This window comes from Entelurus aequoreus, linkage group LG24 (genome assembly GCF_033978785.1).
Source record: "Entelurus aequoreus isolate RoL-2023_Sb linkage group LG24, RoL_Eaeq_v1.1, whole genome shotgun sequence".
Lineage (NCBI taxonomy): Eukaryota > Metazoa > Chordata > Actinopteri > Syngnathiformes > Syngnathidae > Entelurus > Entelurus aequoreus.
Window position 1 is genome coordinate 28,279,720 of NC_084754.1, and position 23,118 is coordinate 28,302,837.

At 38.0% G+C, this 23,118-nt stretch overlaps 1 protein-coding gene across 1 annotated transcript in view; it reads right to left on the reverse strand.

The window, feature by feature from the left end:
* Nucleotides 1-23,118, reverse strand: part of LOC133641820 (transcriptional enhancer factor TEF-1-like) — a 124,357-nt gene that overhangs the window by 43,256 nt on the left and 57,983 nt on the right. The window contains exon 2 of the mRNA XM_062035859.1: nt 20,901-21,258. Coding sequence (XP_061891843.1) covers nt 20,901-21,105 — 205 coding nt within the window. The 5' untranslated portion in view covers nt 21,106-21,258. The remainder of the gene's footprint in view (nt 1-20,900; nt 21,259-23,118) is intronic.

Below are 23,118 nucleotides of genomic sequence, written 5' to 3' on the forward strand. Positions count from 1 at the left end.
AGTGAGTTCGGAGAGGAAGTTCCGCCAGAAAGACCACGCCCACACATGAAGTGAGGCCAGAAAGGCCGCACCCACACATGAAGTGACGCCAGAAAGGCCGTGCCCACACATGAAGTGACGCCAGAAAGGCCGTGCCCACACATGAAGTGACGCCAGAAAAGCCGCACCCACACATGAAGTGACGCCAGAAAGACCGCGCCCACACATGAAGTGACGCCAGAAAGAACGCGCCACAGCCAGCTGCATAACAACCGGAGCTAAAAAGATGGAGGCGAGTCATCCAGACATGCCCGTGTTTCTCCTTCTTCTACATGTACAGGCGCTTGCGGAAATCACACATGAATACCTTAAGAGAAGGCAACAGGCGATTGCAGCTATTTGGGATACAACACTTCTCAGACGGCAAGAGAACTTTCCAATGTCCGGGTCAGCTGTGATTCTATTTGCCGAAAAACGTTGTCCCTTCCTCCCGTGGATGTGATACAGGCAGTGCGTGACTACAAATATTGCTTTATGGATGTGATTGTGAAATGGCCAGGCAGCGTGCGTGATGCCCGCATCTTCGCTAACTCCGCCATTAGCGCACAGCTGAAAGATGGAACCATCCCCTCGTGTACCAAACAACTGCTGGAAGATGAAGATCTGGTCCTTGTTTTTCTTTTGGGTGACCCAGCTTATTCCCTGACGCCATATCTCATGAAAGAATACCCCAACGGCGGAGTCAATATATATATATATATATATATATATATATATATATACACACACGTTATATATATATACGTTTATATATATATATATATATATATATATATATATATATATATATATATATATATATATATATATATATATATATATATATATATATATATATATATATATATTAGGGCTGTGAATCTTTGGGTGTCCCACGATTCGATTCAGAATCGATTATTGGGGTCACGATTCGATTCGAAATCGATTTTTTTTCAATTCAACACGATTCTCTAATCAAAAACGATTTTTTATTTTATTTTTAGTTTTTAATGAAAAAAATACACAACAATACCATAATAATGCAATACAATTTCAAAACCAAACCCAATTTTGCTGCCGGTGGTGTTAGTGGATGATCCTTTTCCTCTGATAACTGTGGGTGGTGTCTGTCCAAGTGAGCGCGGGGATTTGAAGTATTCCCAAAATACTTAACTTTAGCGTTGCAAAGTCTGCAAATTGCATGAGTCATGTCAAGTCCTTTCTTGCCACGGTAAAATCCAAAGTGTCTCCAAACGTTTGCTTTCAAAGCCCGCGGAGGCGGTTGTATTTCTTTAGGCTGCTCTGTGTCTTTTTCTTTTACCTGCATTTTAGCGGCAACACAACAACACTACACTGTACACTCCCCTTAGTACTAGCTAGCCACCAGGTAGCAACGCTGCTTATTGCGCAATACCTACGGTAGCCCAGAAGGCACATACACTTTGCCGGGGGCGGGGGAAGAAAATTGATTTTTGAAAAATGAGAATTGATACTGAATCATACAACGTGAGAATGGCAATTTGAATTCGAATCAATTTTTTCCCACACCCCTAGCTGACATGCAAGCAGAGTAGTAGATTTTTGTAAAAAAGCTTTTATAATTGTAAAGGACAATGTTTTATCAACTGATTGCAATAATGTAAATTTGTTTTAACTATTAAATGAACCAAACATATGACTTATTTTATCTTTGTGAAAATATTGGACACAGTGTGTTGTCAAGCTTATGAGATGCGATGCAAGTGTAAGCCAATGTGACACTATTGTTCTTTTTTTAAAATTGTTTATAAATATCTAATGATAATGTCAATGAGGGATTTTTAATCACTGCTATGTTGAAATTGTAACTAATATTGATACTGTTGTTGATAATATTAATTTTTGTTTCACTACTTTTGGTTTGTTCTGTGTCGTGTTTGTGTCTCCTCTCAATTGCTCTGTTTATTGCAGTTCTGAGTGTTGCTGGGTCGGGTTTGGTTTTGGATTGCATTGTTATGGTATTGCTGTGTATTGTTTTGATTAATTAAAAATAATAATAATAATAATTTATAAAAAAATAAAAAATCGATTTTTTTAAAAATGAGAATCGATTCTGAATCACACAACGTGAGAATCGCGATTCGAATTCGAATCGATTTTTTCCCACACCCCTAACATATATATATATATATATATATACATATAAAAATATATATATATATATATATATATATATATATATATATATATATATATATATATATATATATATATATATATATATATATATATATATATATATATATATATATATATATATATATATATATATATATTTTATATTTTTAGATCCCTAGATTAATTGTTGTAAAATGTTCTTTTTTGCATTGTCTACTTTCTCGTGTCAATTAAAGATTTGATTCATGTATGATGGCTCGAGTGTGATTCACTACAATAGGGCCCCACAGCACACTGGATTCTAGTTAATTGAAATACCACAACACTGGATATTGTTCAAAGTAGATACATTTTAATTTAAAAACGTGCACACAAAACACAGCAAACAAATGTAAAATGCACAGCAAACTATTTACAATATAGCTCATTTAAATAACTTTACAGTGAAGTAAAGTCATCTACTGGAGAGTTTGGAGCAGATGGACGCTCGGGTGGATTTTTTATTTCATTTTCCTGTGCATGCGTACTAGGTCGCATAGCGCCGGCGGACAGAGAGGGGTGGGGTCTTAAACTGTGGCATTGTTGTGTGTGGACCAATTAAGGTTAGGTGTGATTTACCCTGGATAACCTTATCCGGCTTAGTGTAAACAGAGTCTAAGGGATTGTAAAACACTTCCATTTATATCAATTTGGGGACTTGCTCTCTGCCCATTGAAGTTCATAATTAGGACAGCCACTGAAACAGGCAGGAAGTACTCGTTCAGCTTGAGTAAAACTCAGGGCAGGGGCTGTTTTGTGACTTCAAAGGAATTAATCTAATTGGCTTTAACTGGTGACGGCCATCTTCACAATAACAAAGCACTTTCCGTGTGATCGTTGAAAAATGTATTGTTAAACAAAGTTCGATTGTGGCCAAACGCTTATACAAACCCCAAAACCAGTGAGGTTGGCACGTTGTGTAATTTGTAAATAAAAACTGAATACAATGAGTTGCAAATCCTATTAAACTTATATTCAATTGAATAGACTGCAAAGACAAGATATTTAATGTTCGAACTGAGAAACTAAATTTTTTTTTGCAAATAATCATTAACTTAGATTTTAATGGCAGCAACACATCGCAAAAAGTTGGCACAAGGGCATTTTTACCACTGTGTTACATGGCCTTTCCTTTTAACAACACTCAGTAAACATTTGGGAACTGAGGAGACCAATTTTTGAAGCTTTTCAGGTGGAATTCTTTTCCATTCTTGCTTGATGTACAGCTTAAGTTGTTCAACAGTCCGGGGTCTCTGTTGTGGTATTTTAGGCTTCATATTGCGCCAAACATTTTCAATGGGAATCAGGTCTGGACTACAGGCAGTACCGGCACTCTTTTACTATGAAGCCACACTGTTGTAACACGTGGCTTGGCATTGTCTTGCTGAAATAAGCAGAGTCGTCCATGATAACGTTGCTTGGATGGCAACATATGTTGCTCCAATACCTGTATGTACCTTTCAGCATTAATGGTGCCTTCACAGATGTGTAAGTTACCCATGCCTTGGGCACTAATACACCCTCATACCATCACAGATGCTGGCTTTTGAACTTTGCGCCTAGAACAATCCGGATGGTTATTTTCATCTTTGTTACGGAGGACATGATGCCCACGGTTTCCAAAAACAATTTGAAAATGTGGACTCGTCAGACCACAGAACACTTTTCCACTTTGCATCAGTCCATCTTAGATGAGCTCAGGCCCAGCAAAGATGTTGTTGATAAATGGCTTTCGCTTTGCATAGTAGAGTTTTAACTTGCACTTACAGATGTGGTGACAAACTGTAGTTGCTGACAGTGGTTTTCTGAAGTGTTCCTGAGCCCACGTGGTGATATCCTTTACACACTGATGTCGCTTTTTGATGCAGTACCGCCTGAGGGATCCAAGTTCACAGGCATTCAATGTTACGTGCAGTGATTTCTCCAGATTCTCTGAACCTTTTGATGATATTACAGCTTAGATGGTGAAATCCCTAAATTCCTTGCAATAGCTCGTTGAGAAATGTTGTTTTTAAACTGTTGGACAATTTGCTCACGCATTTGTTCACAAAGTGGTGACCCTCGCCCCATTTGTGAATGACTGAGCATTTCATGGAAGCTGCTTTAATACCCAATCATGGCACCCACCTGTTCCCAATTAGCCTGTTCACTTGTGGGATTTTCCAAATAAGTGTTTGATGCGCATTCCTCAACTTTCTCAGTCTTTTTTGCCACTTGTGTCAGCTTTTTTGAAACATGCTGCAGGCATCAAATTCCAAATGAGCTAATATTTGCAAAAAATAAAGTTTTCCAGTTCGAACGTTAAGTATCTTGTCTTTGCAGTCTATTCAATTTAATATAAGTTGAAAATAATTTGCAAATCATCGTATTCTGTTTTTATTTACGATTTACGCAACGTGCCAACTTTACTGGTTTTGGGGTTTGTAGAAAACAGTGACCGCCTGAAGCTTTGGGGCACGTTCCAGTGTTTTATGTTTATTAAATAAGTGGAGGAATGGCCGAGTTTGAGCGAGTTAGAAAACGAGCACTTTTCAGTTGTTGCGAGAATGTGGAGATATTTAATATTACCATCAATAAATAATTTGGCTTACTTTTCTGCCTCGGGTCAACACAAACAAAATAGGACTCATGTCCGCCATAAAAATGATATTTTTTTTAAGAGAGGACAAGTATGTCTAAGGGGCAGCACGGTGACACAGGGATAAATGCATGTGCCTCACAATACGAAGGTCCTGAGTTCAATCCCGGGCTCGGGATCTTTCTGTGTGGAGTTTGCATGTTCTCCCCGTGACTGCGTGGGTTCCCTCCGGGTACTCCGGCTTCCTCCCACCTCCAAAGACATGCACCTTGGGATAGGTTGATTGGCAACACTAAATTGGCCCTAGTGTGTGAATGTGAGTATGAATGTTGTCTGTCTATCTGTGTTGGCCCTGCGGTAAGGTGGCGACTTGTCCAGGGTGTACCCCGCCTACCGCCCGTGTGCAGCTGAGATAGGCTCTGGCACCCCCCGCCGCCCCGAACGGGACAAGCGGTAGAAAATGGATGGATGGAAGTATGTCTAAGTTTTTACCAAAATACATGACACTGGGATGAAAGATGTGGCCAGGAGGATATTTTTTTTCACAAAAAGAAAAGTGTTTTTCCCCTCTAGAAAGCTAGAGTGGACGCCATACATAAAAAGTTCATAAAAACTGAGCAGCGCTCACCAACTCCTGGTGGCAAGCTATCTAAAACCAAACAGACGTAAAAACTTTTCAGACAGTGATAGAGCACAAGCAAGGCTACCCTCTCTTAGTTAGTGGAATGCTTATAGCGCTTACCAATTTTGTTTATCAGCATGTCGCCAATACGTTTGCATAAACATGTATTGTATGCCCTGCCATTGTACAGCCATTGTATTGTCTTTAACATAAGTGTGCTAATCGGACAATAAACTGCATGAATGTCATACGATTAGATGCTCAGTTTCCCTGAGTCTAAATACAGTCGTGGTCAAAAGTTTACATACACTTGTAAAGAACATAATGTCATGGCTGTCTTGAGTTTCCAATCATTTTTACAACTCTTATTTTTTTGTGATAGAGTGATTGGAGCACATACTTGTTGGTCACAAAAAGTACTCATGAAGTTTGGTTCTTTTATGAATTTATTATGGGTCTACTGAAAATGTGACCAAATCTGCTGGGTCAAAAGTATACATACAACAATGTTAATATTTGGTTACATGTCCTTTGGCAAGTTTCACTGCAATAAGGCGCTTTTGGTAGCCATCCACAAACTTCTGGTAGAATTTTTGACCACTCCTCTTGACAAAATTGGTGCAGTTCAGCTAAATGTGTTGGTTTTCTGACATGGACTTGTTTCTTCAGCATTGTCCACACATTTAAGTCAGGACTTTGGGAAGGCCATTCTAAAACCTTAATTTTAGCCTGATTTACCCAATCCTTTACCACATTTGACATGTGTTTGGGGTGGTGTTCCTGGGATTAAAGGCCTCACCTTTTCTCCTCCAAACATATTGCTGGGTATTGTGGCCAAACAGCTAAATTTTTGTTTCATCTGACCACAGAACTTTCTTCCAGAAGGTCTTATTTTTGTCCATGTGATGTCAGATGAAATAAAAATTGAGCTGTTTGGCCACAATACCCAGCAATATGTTTGGAGGAGAAAAGGTGAGGCTTTTGATCCCCGGAACACCATTCCTACCGCCTTGTAGTATTATGCTTTGGGCTTGTTTTGCTGCAAATGGAACTAGTGCTTTAAATGGGACGATGAAAAAGGAGGATTACCTCCGAATTCTTCAGGACAACCTAAAATCATCAGCCCGGAGGTTGGGTCTTGGGCACAGTTGGGTGTTCCAACAGGACAATGACCCCAAACACATGTCAAAAAGTGGTAAAGGAATGGCTAAATCAGGCTAGAAATAAGGGTATTAGAATGACCCTCCCAAAGTCCTGATTTAAACATGTGGACAATGCTGAAGAAACAAGTCCATGTCAGAAAACCAACACATTTAGCTGAACTGCACCAATTTTGTCAAGAGGAGTGGTTAAAACTCAAACAGAAGCTTGCCAGAAGCTTGTGGATGGCTACCAAAAGCGCCTTATTGCAGTGAAACTTGCCAAGGGACATGCAACCAAATATTAACATTACTGTATGTATACTTTTGAGTCTGACCCAGCACATTTGGTCACATTTTCAGTAGACACATAATACATTCATAAAAGCACCAAACTTTATGAATGTTTTTTGTGACCAACAAGTATGTGCTCCAATCACTCTATCACAAAAAAATAAAGAGTTGTAGAAAAAATTGGAAACTCAAGAGTGTATGTCAACTTTTGACCACGACTGTAATTACCGACCCCTGCCTTAAAGCAACATGTTTGAATTAATACCAACTTAAAGGCCTACTGAAACCCACTACTACCGACCACGCAGTCTGATAGTTTATATATCAATGATGAAATCTTAACATTGCAACACATGCCAATACGGCCGGGTTAACTTATAAAGTGCAATTTTAAATTTCCCGCGAAACTTCCGGTTTAAAACGTCTATGTATGATGACGTATGCGCGTGACGTCAATGGTTGAAACGGAAGTATTCGGACACCATTGTATCCAATACAAAAAGCTCTGTTTTCATCGCAAAATCCCACAGTATTCTGGACATCTGTGTTGGTGAATCTTTTGCAATTTGTTGAATGAACAATGGAGACTGCAAAGAAGAAAGTTGTAGGTGGGATCGGTGTATTAGCGGCCAGCTGCAGCAACACAACCAGGAGGACTTTGAGATGGATAGCAGACACGCTATCCGACGCTAGCCGCTGACCGCATTGATGATCGGGTGAAGTCCTTCGTTGCGCCGTCGATCGCTGAAACGCAGGTGAGCACGGGTGTTGATGAGCAGATGAGGGCTGGCGTAGGTGGAGCGCTAGTGTTTTTATCATAGCTGTGACGAGGTCCCGTAGCTAAGTTAGCTTCAATGGCGTCGTTAGCAACAGCATTGCTAGGCTTCGACAGGCGGCACAGCATTAACCTTGTGGTTACATGTCCAGTGTTTGGTTCGGTGTCTCCTGATAGTAGTATTGTTGATGTTCTGTCTATCCTTCCAGTCAGGGGCTTATTTCTTTTGTTTCTATCTGCATTTAAGCACGATGCTATCACATTAGCTCCGTAGCTAAAGTGATTCGCCGATGTATTGTCGTGGAGATAAAAGTCACTGTGAATGTCCATTTCGCGTTCTCGACTCTCATTTTCAAGAGGATATAGTATCCGAGGTGGTTTAAAATACAAATCCGTTATCCACAATAGAAAAAGGAGAAAGTGTGGAATCCAATGAACCCTTGTACCTAAGTTACGGTCAGAGCGAAAAAAAGATACGTCCTGCACTGCACTCTAGTCCTTCACTCTCACGTGCCTCATCCACGAATCTTTCATCCTTGCTCAAATTAATGGGGTAATTGTCGCTTTCTCTGTCCGAATCGCTCTCGCTGCTGGTGTAAACAATGGAGAAATGTGAGGAGCCTTTCAACCTGCGACGTCACGCTACTTCCGGTACAGGCAAGGCTTTTTTTTTATCAGCGACCAAAAGTTGCGAACTTTATCGTCGATGTTCTCTACTAAATCCTTTCAGCAAAAATATGGCAATATCGCGAAATGATCAAGTATGACACATAGAATGGCTCTGCTATCCCCGTTTAAATAAAAAAATGTCATTTCAGTAGGCCTTTAAACTTTTCTGTCAATAAAAAACAGGACTTATTCTACAGTATTCTGGTCTTTTTTTCATTATTTCTTAAGATGTTCTCATTTCCAATAACCCGTGGTGTAAACTACATTGTGAGCACACCTCATCCACCCATCAATCCATATGATGTGTGTTAAATCCTGCCAGCCTACTGGTCATTATATTGAATGTCTGCTGTATAATGGGACCATTATGAAGCTAGTTATTTTCTCTTCCTTTTATACACATCCATTTATAATTTTTGGTGCACTTCTTTAACAAGTACATCTTGGCACCCTTGCACATCTCCTTCTTTTCTAATGCAGCCAATTTTCCTCCAGCCAGTGGGGGGTATCTTTTAGGCCCAGATATGTCCGTGACTGTAAGATATATTATTTCTTTCATTTTTGCTGACCTGCAGCTTATTCTACTTTTAACATTACACACAAAACTCCCAATAATGGCAGTGAGTGTTAATGAAAATGGTTCCTACATATATAAGACATTTTAGCATACATGAAATAGAGATAAGACATGTTAGCATACTGTAATGCAGATGCTTTAACATAATTAGACAAATGCTTATGATTTATGGACCGTACAGTATTACAAAAATAATGCATTTTGTTTTCGAAATATCATCAATAAGTATGATGTTTCTTTACAAAGTGTTATAACTTATTACTGGCCGGAAATATTACAATGGTTTCAGTCATTTTTATCTTTTTTGTCAACGGCAGGGATGTGACCACTCTTTGTGGAAAAAAAGAGGAAATTTGAGAAAAAGAGGAACATTTCTATCAACACAAGGTGCTGCTACACCAGGGGTGTCAAACGTACGGCCTGTGGGCCGGATCAGGGCCGCAAACAGGTTTTATCCGGCCCGCGGGATGAGTTTGCTCAGTATAAAAATTAGCAGAAATTTTTGAATGAAAGAAACTGCTGTTCTAATTGTGTCCACTACATGTCGCAATAGCAAATTTTTGTATCTTTGTAGATGATGCTACATATGTAAAAAAAACAAAAAAAACACGTTATGTTATTGTACCAGTCGAGGAAAATGAGCATAATACATAAATAACGTCCTGTAATTTGATTTTGATTATTTTTTTTATCTTGACGGATTGAAAATTAACACCAATGACTGATAAACTTTATCACGTAATTTATTCAGAAAGTATAAATAAAGACAAATAAAGATAGAATACTATTAACTGCAACATGTAAGGGTAAAAAAAAAACCCAACAACATTAAGATTTGTACATTTTCAGAATGTGCTTGTTCTATTTCTAAACAAAGAAAACAATCTGAATTGTCTTTATTTTTAAGTTATCGTGCCGTGATTTTACCAGTCCAGCCCACTTGGGAGTAGATTTTTCTCCATGTGGCTCCCTATCTAAAATGAGTTTGACACCCCTGTGCTACACAAACCCCGAAATAACATTTTGAAAATCAAGGCTACATTTCTCGCAATTGGGTGCATTTCTGCACTATATTTTACCTTTATATTTATATTCATCAACCAAACTGTTTTGGCTGTCTATTTGACACTTCCATGTCCCGTGTTATGTATCACAAAATTTTGGTGGCTAATTTACTTCCATTATCATTATTAAAAATGTAATGTAAAATTCTATAAAATACATGCAAAGAACTCAGAAACATTTCCCATTTGGCAACTCTATCCTATAGCCACGCTCCTTCGGGTAATACTTCTAGTGTTGTAACCTCTGTTTACATCCATCACGTCAAAAATATACCTTCTACCTGCCTACCGATAAATACTTTAGAACTACAACTGGTTTGGAACTAACAGTGTTCGGATTGTTATCATCCAAATATGATTAGCAGAAAAGTAGACTTTAACGTTAAACTGAGCCGACAAGTAGACGAGCGAGCTTGTTTTGGTCCTGCAACTCAGTGCAGTGTTTAGCCAAATGGAACAGTGAGTACCTGCAGCTGAGGCGAGCGTTCAGCAAATCTTCTTCATATCATATTTGTATTGATATTTCAATAAAATAATTCTAAATATTGGTTTGTACTTAAGCACTTTAAGATGTACTTAAATAAAAAAATGTGTTGCAAATGAAATGTATTATTACTTATTTCTGGTGGGTAATTATTGCTTTGGTTGACCTACACTTTTCAGCAGACTTTGAATGCACCATAAAACCACCTTTGCCTTGTATTTCTCGGCTCGATCATTCTGTGCCGTGACAGCACAGCTTGTAGGTTCAATATGCACACTTAAATAGCTTACCGTATTTTCCGGACCATAGGGCGCACCGGATTATAAAGCACTTAAAGGAGTCATATTATTTTTATTTTTTTCTAAATTGAAAACACTTCCTTGTGGTCTACATAACATGTAATGGTGGTTCTTTAGTCAAAATGTTGCATAGATTATATTTTACAGATCATCTTTAAGCCGCTTTCTGACAGTCGCTTCAGGATGCGCCGTTTTGTGGGCGGTCTTATTTACGTGGTTTACCTACGTCAACGTCTTTGAAAACGTTTTTGAAAAACCAAAATGTTCTGAAATTTTCAATTTGAGGTTTTCAGAAGCTGTATGTCGTACTCACCGATATCAAAAGAAGTCTTGAAATATCTCGAGTTGTATGCTATGAACCTGTGTCATATAGTAGTTTTGCCTTGTACATCTAATTGCTGATATAAACAAACCTTTGCACAGTATTCTAATTTTTGGAGTTTCACCTATAAAGAACACCTCATATATAGTAGAGGTAGGAATCTTTGAGCACCTAACGATTTGATCCGATTCCAATTCTTGGGGTAAAGACTTGATCCAGAATCAATTCAACCAATGTACTATTTGGAATGGTAATTATAATAAACCCTTTACAAAAGAGGTTACAAAACCTCCTTTTGGTTGCTGACATATGACGTATATGTGCATCGAGTAAGAATGAGGATTGCCTAAAACATTTTTTTAATAATCGCGATTAATCGCATTTTGTTCATAGTCAACTCAAAACTAATCACGATTAATCGCAGATAGGTATAATTTTTCATAATTAATACGTTTACCCGAGACCAGTGGTCCCCAATCACCGATCCGGGGACCGGGCCGCACAGAAACATTAAGTAATTTATAAACTACCGCATTTTTCCGACTTAACTTTCGCCTGTCCCACTAAACACACCACACCATTTCTGCTTGCTTGTGGCTCATCAGTAGCAAGTGAACTGCAGCCATGTTCCCCCGGCTACGGCATGGCAGGAGGGTCAAAAAGGAAGTGTTCGACCGTTAACAAAATTAGTGTCGTTATTGAAATTTATAGTTAACGTGTAATTATCGCGTTAACTTTGATATGTATATATATATATATATATTTAGTAGATTTTTTTAAATTATTAATCTATTTAAAAATTAGAATAAATAAGAACTGCGATTTGGATGTGAATCTATTCTTTTGAGCATCCCTAATGTATAGGTACCTTACAAAAACCTCGCTGCACAGTGGTGAAAACATACTCACTGTATGTGAATTAGTGTATCATGTGTTCATTCATTTGTCAATACAAAACCAAAAAAATAACTTGTTTTTTTTTCAATATTTGTTGACATACCCAAAACTAAAAAAGAGCCTAAAACTAATTATTTTTTTCTCATTTTCAATTTTGTGCACAATTAAAAAATGGATAAAACGGATAACAGGCATGAGTTTATTTTTAGTGAATCCATTTGAGACGCTAAGTTTACCTGGAAGTAGTTTTACCTGGACTTCGGCTTGCAGGTAACAAAAAAAAGACGTAGAAGAAGACAGGAGGACTGAGGGGGTCTAAATAAAGTTGAGGTTATGGGATGTCTTTAACCTAGCCAAACATTAAAGATGTAGTACAAGCATTGGTGGCACAGATGTGTGGAAATAGTAATCAGCACTATTTAAGTTGAGTTGCAGTGTTTGCTAATCACGGGATCATTGCAATTGTTTTTTGCTATATTAACTGAGTTTTGGACCACGATTGTTTGGAGTCTAAAATTTGGTGGATGCTCTCTGTCGCATCCCCCTAAGTTATTTCTTGCTTTACCCCTTGTTGTGCACATTCATTTTGGGAATTTCCATAAAAGTACTGTCCATACTTCCTAGCCAGCCTGCCTTCTTGTTTTTGTTCTTGCTTTCATTTTTGTGTGTTGCTGCTTCTGCTCAAGCCCTTTTTATTTTTTTTGCGATAAGAGATTATTTTTGAGTGTACCTACAAAGATGTCACTGCATTCTGGGTCAACACCACACGCTCATATAGAGCACCGTGACACTTAATGTTGTAATACCATTAGTGCTGTCAAATGTTTTAATCAGACAAATCCCACTTTTGCATTTTGATTAATCGAGATTAATCGCAGTTAATTACTTGCGTGTAAAATGTTACATCATTTTCAATTTTATTGTCAGGATTTCATGTGGGAATGTTTTTTTTTACATGTTTTACTTATTGCATGTCATTTATTTGATCAAAACCTAACAGTATTACATAAAGCATCGTCGCTGTGGATTTTGATGAGAAATTTGCCACCAAGCACATTAAATGGTAAATGGGTTATACTTGTATAGCGCTTTTCTACCTTCAAGGTACTCAAAGCGCTTTGACACTATTTCCACATTCACCCGTTCACACACACATTCACACACTGATGGCGGGAGCTGCCATGCCAGGCCCTAACCACGACCCATCAGGAGCAAGGGTGAAGTGTCTTGCTCAAGGACACAACGGACGTGACTCGGCTGGGAGAAGCTGGGGATTGAACCAGGAACCAGGAACCCTCAGCGCACGGCGACTCTCCCAAACACGCCACGCCATCCCCACATTAGTCGCAGTCTCTTCACTCATCTTTGAACTGATGTACAGTATGCACTGACCTGTTTACAGATCGTTAAGCAACCTGTTCCGCCTTTCAGGTAATCACTAGTGGTTAAGTTAAAAAAAGCATAAATTGCATGATTAATCTTCTTTTATACATGACATGATTAATGAGATGTTTTAAGATTAATTTCATGAGTTAATGCGTTATTTTGACAGCCCTAAATTAAATCCATCTTTAGGGCCAACTTGCTCATCGTGCCTGTCTGCTATGCTTACGTCAGCGTCATAACACAGGTGTGGCTGGTCATGATGTACACGCTTAAATGACATCTTGTCAAAGCATCTTTGAAAATAGACATTTTTAATATTATCACAAGGTCACCAGAATTACTGTGTACTTTGGTTTTGCAAATGGTATGCAAGTGTTTCAGGCCTGTTGGTGCACACATTGTTTATTGCTGCTGGCAAAACAAAATTTGCAATATTATCGCCTCATTAAGTTATAACAGTGGAAAAAGTCCCAACATTGACATATAGCAACAACAACCACATTTATTTGGATTTACCTGACAAATGTGAGCAACATATTCTATTCACGGTGCACACCAGCTGCTGGCTAACAGTGTCTGGTGCAGAGCAGGTGGTGTGCAGCAGCTTTATCACAGCATTTCAGTAAAACAGCTGCCGGCTGCTACAGGGTACACAGTTGAGAGGGGAAGGGGAACTGACAAAAATAAAGGACTATGTGTCCAAAAAAATAAATAAGAATGGTAAAAGATGAATTCAATTAAGGGTCTTGTACAACAGTCTTGATGACCAATGGATTTGAGTCATTTTCGCAGTTGAACATATCAGGATGGCAAAGCAAGACAACCTCAACTGAGTCGGAGAAAAATAAATACTTAAGAACCTGAATTTTTAATTTATTACTCAGAGGCCCCAAACTCAAGCAGTATCATACAGAATTCACTAGAGAGCACTCTGCATGCAGAGAGAGAGCGGCAAGAAAGAGGCACAGCTGGTGGCAGCCAGAGGACCATCTGCTCATCATTTTATTAGTTCACACACACACACACACATGCGCGCACACACACACAAACACATACACACACACACACACACACACGCAACTGCACGAATACAAACACACACACGGTGAGGCAGTATTAAATCCATTCTCTCGCATACATCTTTATTCTGCAAGGCTGTGAGACCCCAAGCCCTCGGAGATAATCTGAGAAAATGTGAAATCGGATTTTGAACAGAAAACCTCTGGCTTGTCTTTTATTTTTCTGTTGATTTAAAAGGAACAAGTGTTGTTCTTTACATTTTTGGGGTATCTCTCCTTATAAATAACTGATCAACAGATAAACATTCTTGCCGAATCGAACTGAATTTATGTCAATTACTTTTCATACATAGCAGCTTTTTCAACCACAAACCTAAGAAAAAGTTAAATGGATGGAAAAGTAGATCTGTAGATGTGCATCACTTTTTTGGTGTTTGAACAATGTTTGGGATTTGACTGAAAACTTGAAAGGAAAAGATACAATACAAAAGAACCGCAAGAACCGAGGAGAACATAGGCAGACTAGGCAGAACTAATCAGAACATAAAAATGGATGGACACGACACTGTGAAACCAGCACAGAGGGGACTTGAATGTTAATTTTAAGAGTTCCCGCATAACCTGAGATCATCCTTAATACAGCACAGATGACTTAATAACAAGTCCAACAGCATCCAAAGGGATGAATTAGAAAGGAGGAATGTGTTGACCTATTTCAGTAGGTGCTACTCTTTGCAATGGAGTTGGTGACTGTCTTTGAGTAGGCTTAATGCTATTGTGATAATAGCTTCATCTATGAACTGTCCAAGTGATTGCTGATGGTAATTGTATAGAAGCATTACACTAACAGTAAAAATAAAAATGAGTCACTCTGGGTGAGACACTTAATCATTCATATGTATGATGACCGCTGCAATTAATCGAGACTGTGTGTCTTTAGAAGTGACTTTAAGGATTGAGAGTACATCAAATATTGCATTTTATTTAGGAATTATAATTAGAACTTTTACCCTGCGTGATTTAAAGGGGTCATATTATGATTTGAATCCACATTTACAACACTTACTTGTGGTCTACAGAACCTGCAATGTGGATTATTTGGTCCAAATTTTGCTTTATAGACCATCTTGAAGCCCCCTTTTTACTGTCTCTTGAAAATGAGTCATTTTGTGGGTGGTTTTATTTACATGCAAGAGACTTCCTCCATGCCCCTGTCAGCAATGTTGTAGTTTTACCGGAATGCTTCCGTACCGACAAATGTAAGTTACAGCTCCAGGCTACTTTTTAGTACAAATGGCAACAGCGGAGGATCTTAGCTTCCGACCGCACATGTACGAGCCAGAGTCTGGCCTGCAGCGAGCGGGAAGCGAAAAAGGACAATCTTTAGAATTAAGGGGAAAAGTTAGGTTACTAGCTTTGTCTTGAAATGCCTTTTAGTTCAAGTATACAAGCTACGTGGTATTATAATGTCCGTCTCTTGATTTTAAAGGGCTATGTACATTCATCAGAATCAGATTGTATGTTAACACACAAGCAATTTTACTTTGTAGACTATGCTCTCTTTTTGTCAATGCATGAAACAAAGAAAAATGCAACAACTACAAAAGAGCACAGTACCGTGGCGGCCATGCCAAAATACAGCAATATACTGTTTATATCTTAACTGTATCGTTAACGTATCATTACATTTGTCAATCGAGTTAACTATTAATAGATATATGGCGCAGTGCAGACAAAAAAAGACTGTTTAAATGTAATGAAAACACTAACAATGTGCGCTAAATTGTAACACTTTAATACATGTGCCAGAGTCTTACTTGCTAATATCAATGGTCAGGAAGAAACTACATGCTAACGTATGACAACGGATTGTCTTATGTCTACTGTTATTGGACTGTTGTTGCTATAAACTTACTTAATTGTATCCACCTAGTGTTGTCCCAGTACCAAAATGTATTTCGATACTTTTCTAAATAAAGGGGACCACAAAAAATTGCATTATTGGCTTTAATTTTACAAAAAATCTTACGGTACATTAATCATATGTTTCTTATTGCAAGTTTGTCCTTAAATAAAATAGTGAACATACAAGACATCTTGTCTTTTAGTAGTAAGTAAGCAAACAAAGGCTCCTAATTTAGTCTGCTGACATATGCAGTAACATATTGTGTCATTTTCCATTTTATTATTTTGTCAAAATTATTAAGGACAAGTGGTAGAAAATTAATGATTAATCTACTTGTTCATTTATAATATCTGCTTACTTTCACTTTCAACATGTTCGATCTACACTTTTGTTGAAATGTAATAATCACTTATTCTTCTGTTTGATACTTTACATTAGTTTTGGATGATACCACAAATGTGGGTATCAATCCGATACCAAGTCGTTACAGGGTCATACATTGGTCATATTCAAAGTCCTCATGTGTCCAGGGACATATTTCCCGAGTTTATAAACATAATATACATTTTAAAAAAACGAAAAAAGATTTTGTGATGCTAAAAAATATTGATGTAATCATAGTAGTATCGACTATATACGCTCTTGTACTTGGTATCATTACAGTAGATGATAGGTGGACCGGTACTTTTTAGAGGCAGTATATAGTACCGAATATGATTAATTAGTATCACGGTACTATACCAATACCGGTATACCGTACAACCCTAAATCCACCTTTACCATAAATTGTTGGAACGGTCTACGCAATTCAATTTAGTTTTGGGTAAATTCTCCTGTATATTTCTCATCAGACCGAGGCAGATCTTTCAGCCAAGTTCTGTGCTTCACGTCCAGCTGCGGTCTCACTACACAACGTCCGGGGAGTATGTGCATTGTCACGAAGACAAAAGTTTAATAGGCACTTCTTTGTTTGTAAATGTGACTGGATGTTGGTGTTGTGACTTTTGCTGGTTAATACAACCATTAACCAGTGTTGGGACTAACGCGTTACTAAGTAACACGTTACTGTAACGCCGTTACTTTCGGCAGTAAATAGTAATCTAACGCGTAATTTTTTATATTCAGTAACTCAGTTACTGTTACTACATGATGCGTTACTGCGTTATTTTACATTATTTTTTATGTAGTATCGGCTAGAAACTGAGAAGATCTGAGTGTGTTTTATTGCCGCGCTGCGGAAGAGGCAACAAGAAAGAGGCGCACCGCATGCTGTCTGTGTGTATGTGTGTGTGTGTGTGTGTGTGTGTGTGTGTGGGAGGGGGCTTGTCTGTGTTTACTAACAAGACATCATGGCGAAGCCCGAAGCCGAGTTTCTTAACATGGAGATATTCTCAATACTTTTCTTTTGTCGACCACAAAGAAAATAACATTTTAGTTGAATGTAAGTTGTGTCTTGGATCAAAGATCCTATCCTAGCAATTCAAATCTGCTGAAACAGCTACAAAAGCAACATGCTTTGACAAAGCTAGTAAAGAGAGTCACACTTCACCTGCTAAGCAACAGCGGCTGGATTTTAACGAGGCACTGCGCACTGAAGGTACACACTCTGTTACTCTTTCATTCTAGACTTCTAGAGTGTTTGATTATCACATCACTCTAAATGTATAGACTATAAAGTTCACAAACATAAAGAGGGATGCTAGTGGGCCAGGCCAATATTTCCTTATCTCTAAACTAAAACTGGGGAAATGTGTAGTGTTCTGGGCTTCAGACATGATTTTATTTCAGAATTCCTTGAGATAAAAAAAACGCCTGGTTAGGCTTTGTGTATGTAGTGTGTGCCTTCCTTGGTTTACAGGTAGAGTGTTTGATTATCACATCACTCTAAATGTATAGACTATAAAGTTCACAAACATAAAGAGGGATGCTAGTGGGCCAGGCCAATATTTCCTTATCTCTAAACTAAAACTGGGGAAATGTGTAGTGTTCTGGGCTTCAGACATGATTTTATTTCAGAATTCCTTGAGATAAAAAAAACGCCTGGTTAGGCTTTGTGTATGTAGTGTGTGCCTTCCTTGGTTTACAGCAGGGGTCACCAACCTTTTTGAAACCAAGAGCTACTTCTTGGGTACTGATTAATGCGAAGGGCTACCAGGTTGATACACACTTAAATAAATTGCCAGAAATAGCCAATTTGCTCAATTTACCTTTAACTCTATGTTATTATTAATAATTAATTATATTTATCTTTGTGGAAACACTGATCATCTTAATGATTTCTCACAATAAATATATATAGAAACAGATAAATATCAATATGCAACACTTTATTTTTATATTTTATCTAAGTGCACATTTTTCAAATTGAACATTTTCAAATGATAACTTCTAAGACAGTCTTGTGAAATCACAATATCCCATTTTAACTAGCTAGCCACTAACATTTTTTAACAAATCATGAATTACTTTGCACCACGTTTGTACAAATAATAACTCATGTAAAATACAAAAGTAAACTCTCAAATTTTTAAATCATGTCACACTTTGAACTGGACACCAAATCCGTTATCTGTTTCTTTGTCAGTTAGTGGGAAGCCTGGCATTGCATGCTGTAAACTAGTGTGTTGTACTCTGGTGTGTAACTTGAGTCTGCAACTCTGAGTGAGTCTTGCAGATGTGCGTCAGTGAGGCGTGTTCTGTGTTTGTTCTTGATGAAGTTCATGTCAGAAAAGGCTGATTCACAAAGATAAGATTTTTCCTCATTGTTTGCGGAACGTTCTTAATCTTTTGGACATATTTTCACAGCAATCTGGCCTTAAGCTTAATTATGATAAATGTAAAATGTTAAGGATCGGAAATCTAAATAGAACGTCCTTTCGAATGGAATGCAAAGTGCCTGTTTTGTGGACAGATGGACCAGTTAACATACTTGGTGTTGTTGTCCCAGAGAATCTGGAAGATCTAGGCTCAGTAAATTATGATAATCGACTAAGAAAGCTGGACAAAATTATGCAATTATGGAAAGGGAAATCCTTAACCTTGTATGGTAAAAGATCTATTGTCAACTCGTTAATTATTCCTCAATTTAGTTATTTGTTTTTGTCATTACCAGCTCCATAACAAATCTTTTTTAAGATTTATGAGCGGAGGGTCTTCGATTTTGTCTGGGACGGCAAACCAGAAAAGATTAAATGAAAGGTTTTGTACAATGCGTATAAATATGGGGGCCTGAAACTTCTCAACCTTGAAGCTATGTGTCTGTCTTTAAAAGCATCAATTGTTCCAAAGATGTATTTAAACACTGAGTGGTACACAAGTGTCCTGTTGGACAAAAAACATGTACTGTATCAAAACAAATTGTATCCTTTTTTACAAGTGATCCCCTCCCATTTTTCTTATGTAGAGAGTCTGCTGGGAAACATGGCGGGGTTCATAAAGGAAACAATCCAATCATGGTGGTGTTTTCAATTTAATGTGCCAGAAAAAAGAGACGACATTTTCTTGGATAAAAAAGAAAGTAAAACAATATAAAAATAATTACATAAAAAATAGTAATTAATGAAAATGTTAGTGGACCAGCAGCACATACAATCATGTGTGCTTCAGGGACTGTGTCCCTTGCAGATGTGTTGTCTATGTTGTGGGAACCAGAATATTGGTAGCAGAAAGAAATAACCCCTTAAATGTGAGTGGGTGTGGATGAGTGTGCATGGGGGGAGGTTGTTTGGGTTGATGCACTGATTGAAAGTGTATCTTGTGTTTTTTCTATGTTGATTTAAAAAAAATAAATAATAATAATAATAATAATTTTAGAACAGGCCAGCGGGCGACTCATCTGGTCCTTGTGGGCGACCTGGTGCCCGCGGGCACCTCGTTGGTGACCCCTGGTTTACAGCTATGTTGTTATTATGCTGTTTGTTACTTATGTATGTTATGTTGCAGCTATTTAAAATAGTTTTGTCAATTTGTTCTGGCCTGAAACCAATCGGCCCTTTGAAACATATCTTAGTCTTTGTGTGTTGTATGTAGACCACATTGCTTAGCATAGTTCAGTGATGCAAATGCATGTCAAGTTGATCAACAGATTATATTATTCTCCAGTGCAATAACAGTACTGAAATGAAGGCTAGAAGGGCATTAAATGGGGCTTTAAAAAATATTAAAAATATATATAAGTAACTAAATAGTTACTTTTCACAGTAAAGCATTACTTTTTGGTGTAAGTAACTGAGTTAGTAACTGAGTTACTTTTGAAATAAAGTAACTAGTAACTGTAACTAGTTACTGGTTTTCAGTAACTAACCCAACACTGCCAATAACAGAACACTTTTGTTTACGGGTCTCACTGTGAAAATATTTTTGTTGGACTACAATTGCCGCTCCCAAAAATAAAAATGGCGGACTCGCGCAGATGTCTGCCGGAAGACGCATGGGGATATCCATTGACATCACATATTCGTAAACTTCACAAGTCAGGGCACATTCCAGCTGGTTTGGAACAAGGCAACATTGTTTTATAAGTATTTCCTCAACGTCTCAATGGTTCGAATTCAACATTTTGACACTTATGTGGATCCTAAATACACAAAAACAGGCAAGAAAAGTGTGTTTTGCAAATGATGACCCTTTTAACAACATGTCCCGTTAACACTCACCATACATCTTTCCTTCGTCCGACAGTATAATCTTCCTTCTTCCACAGGGTGGGTAGATAGCAAGGGCTTCTTGGAAGCTCTGCTCAATGTCAGGGCTCCACACCCCCTCGGGGTCCCCATCTATAGTTTTGTCTCCTCCAGAGTCACTCAATCTGTCCATATCTTCCCCGGCACTCTCGCTGCCGCTCCAGCTGCTGCGCTCCATATTGGCAGCTAAAGTCGACTAATCGGCAGCACACAAAACAGCACAGAAAACTAGTGGGTTTTTCTGGTAGGCCAGAAATATTCCGCCTAAAAATGGTCAATCGTAGAGAAGTAAAAAGTTGGGACAGAAATCCGAGAGCAGTTCCCAGGAAGCCTATGGAAACAAAAACAACAAGAAATAAATGTTTAAGTGGCAGATTCAGTCATCAAAGTATTCATTCCTATCAATTATTATTAGGACTTGTTCATAGCCAAGAGTATTATAAACAGTATGTCATCAACAGTCTGTTGTATCTGCCTGGGTGCAGATAGATTACCTTGCTGCAATAGAATCCCAACTACACAAGATTTTGTTTTCAACCTTTTAGGATTTTTGGTGATAATGATGGCCAGTTTCCAAAACTGGGATGCTCTGAGCAAGTTACAGAAATAGTGCAAGGGTCATAGAAACATCTGGGATGAGTCGCTGAAACTTCAAAAAGTTTAAATAACATATTAACTTTCAAGACAGTGCTCTGAGCCATAACTACAATGTAGTAGTAATAATAATGACAGAGATGACTTGTTGCAGTAAGGTTTTGAATATTCTTGGGGGTAGTGAGATTGAAGAAACACCGACACAACATGATAGAAAAATGGCAAATTGACAGGTGTCAAAGTCAAGGGCCAGGGGCCAGATCTGGCACGCCACATCGTTGTATATGGTTCACAAAAAAACCTGGAAAAACAATGTCAATAAAGTACTTTATCTTTTCTTACTAAATGTATATGTTTATTACATATTGACAGAAAATAATATGTACTTCATGAAATTGCATACTTTTTTAACTTTAATATAAACTTATATTGCAATAAATATTCTATTACCATACATTTCAAACTATTTTTTGTCAAACAAAAATAAATACTTGGATATCTGCTTGACTTGACCTGCTCAGTGGCCTTGTGGTTAGAGTGTCTGCCCTGAGACTGGAAAGTCGTGAGTTCAAACCTCGACCGAGTCATACCAAAGACTATAAAAATGGGACCCATTGCCTCCCTGCTTGGCACTCAACATCAAGGGTTGGAATTGGGGGTTAAATCACCAAATGATTCCCGAGTGCGGCCACCGCTGCTGCTCACTGCTCCCCTCACCTCCCAGGGGGTGAACATGGGGATGGGTCAAATGCAGAGGATAACTTCACCACACCTAGTGTGTGTGTGTGTGTGTGTGTGTGTGTGTGTGTGTGTGTGTGTGTGTGTGTGTGTGTGTGTGTGTGTGTATGTGTGTGTGTGTGTGACTATCGTTGGGACTTTTTAAACTTGACTTATGATTTCAAATCAAATAAAAAAAATTAAAAATGGCAACTCGTTTGCAAGAATTTTACCAAAAAAACGGTTGTAGATTTTGTTTCCATTTAACATATGCTGTAAAAACCACAATACATTTTACCGGAAAATTCTGGCAACACAGATGCCAGTTTTTTATGGAAAAAACAAAAAAACACCCGTAAATGTCACAATTAACATCTGACAACTGAGCTGGCAGTTTTTTCCTGTAAAATCTACAGATTTTTTCTTACAATGTATATCAAAAAATAAATAACAATAAACTACATAGGCAATTACAACATAATAACATCATAATATAATAATATGAAGTGGATCCTTGTACATATACTGTACATTCATATATATATTCACATAACTGCGATGTCGCCCTCAATGAAAACGAGTTTGACGCCCTTGTTTCGAGGTCTTTTTGCCAGATCTGAATAAGAATCATCACAGAAATTTCAGCTTGTCAAAGCAGTTACGTAAACACAAATAATAACTTTCCATTACCTGTCCCAGTACACCATCTGCATGCACAACACAGACCTTGTATCTGATTTTATAATTCATTGCCATCATTGATGCAATTACTATCACACACACGTGTGTTTTATAATTGGCTTCGCTGTCATTGTTCCCACTTAATAGACTAACATATAGTTCACAGCGTTTCATAAAGAACTAATTTCATAGTACAGGC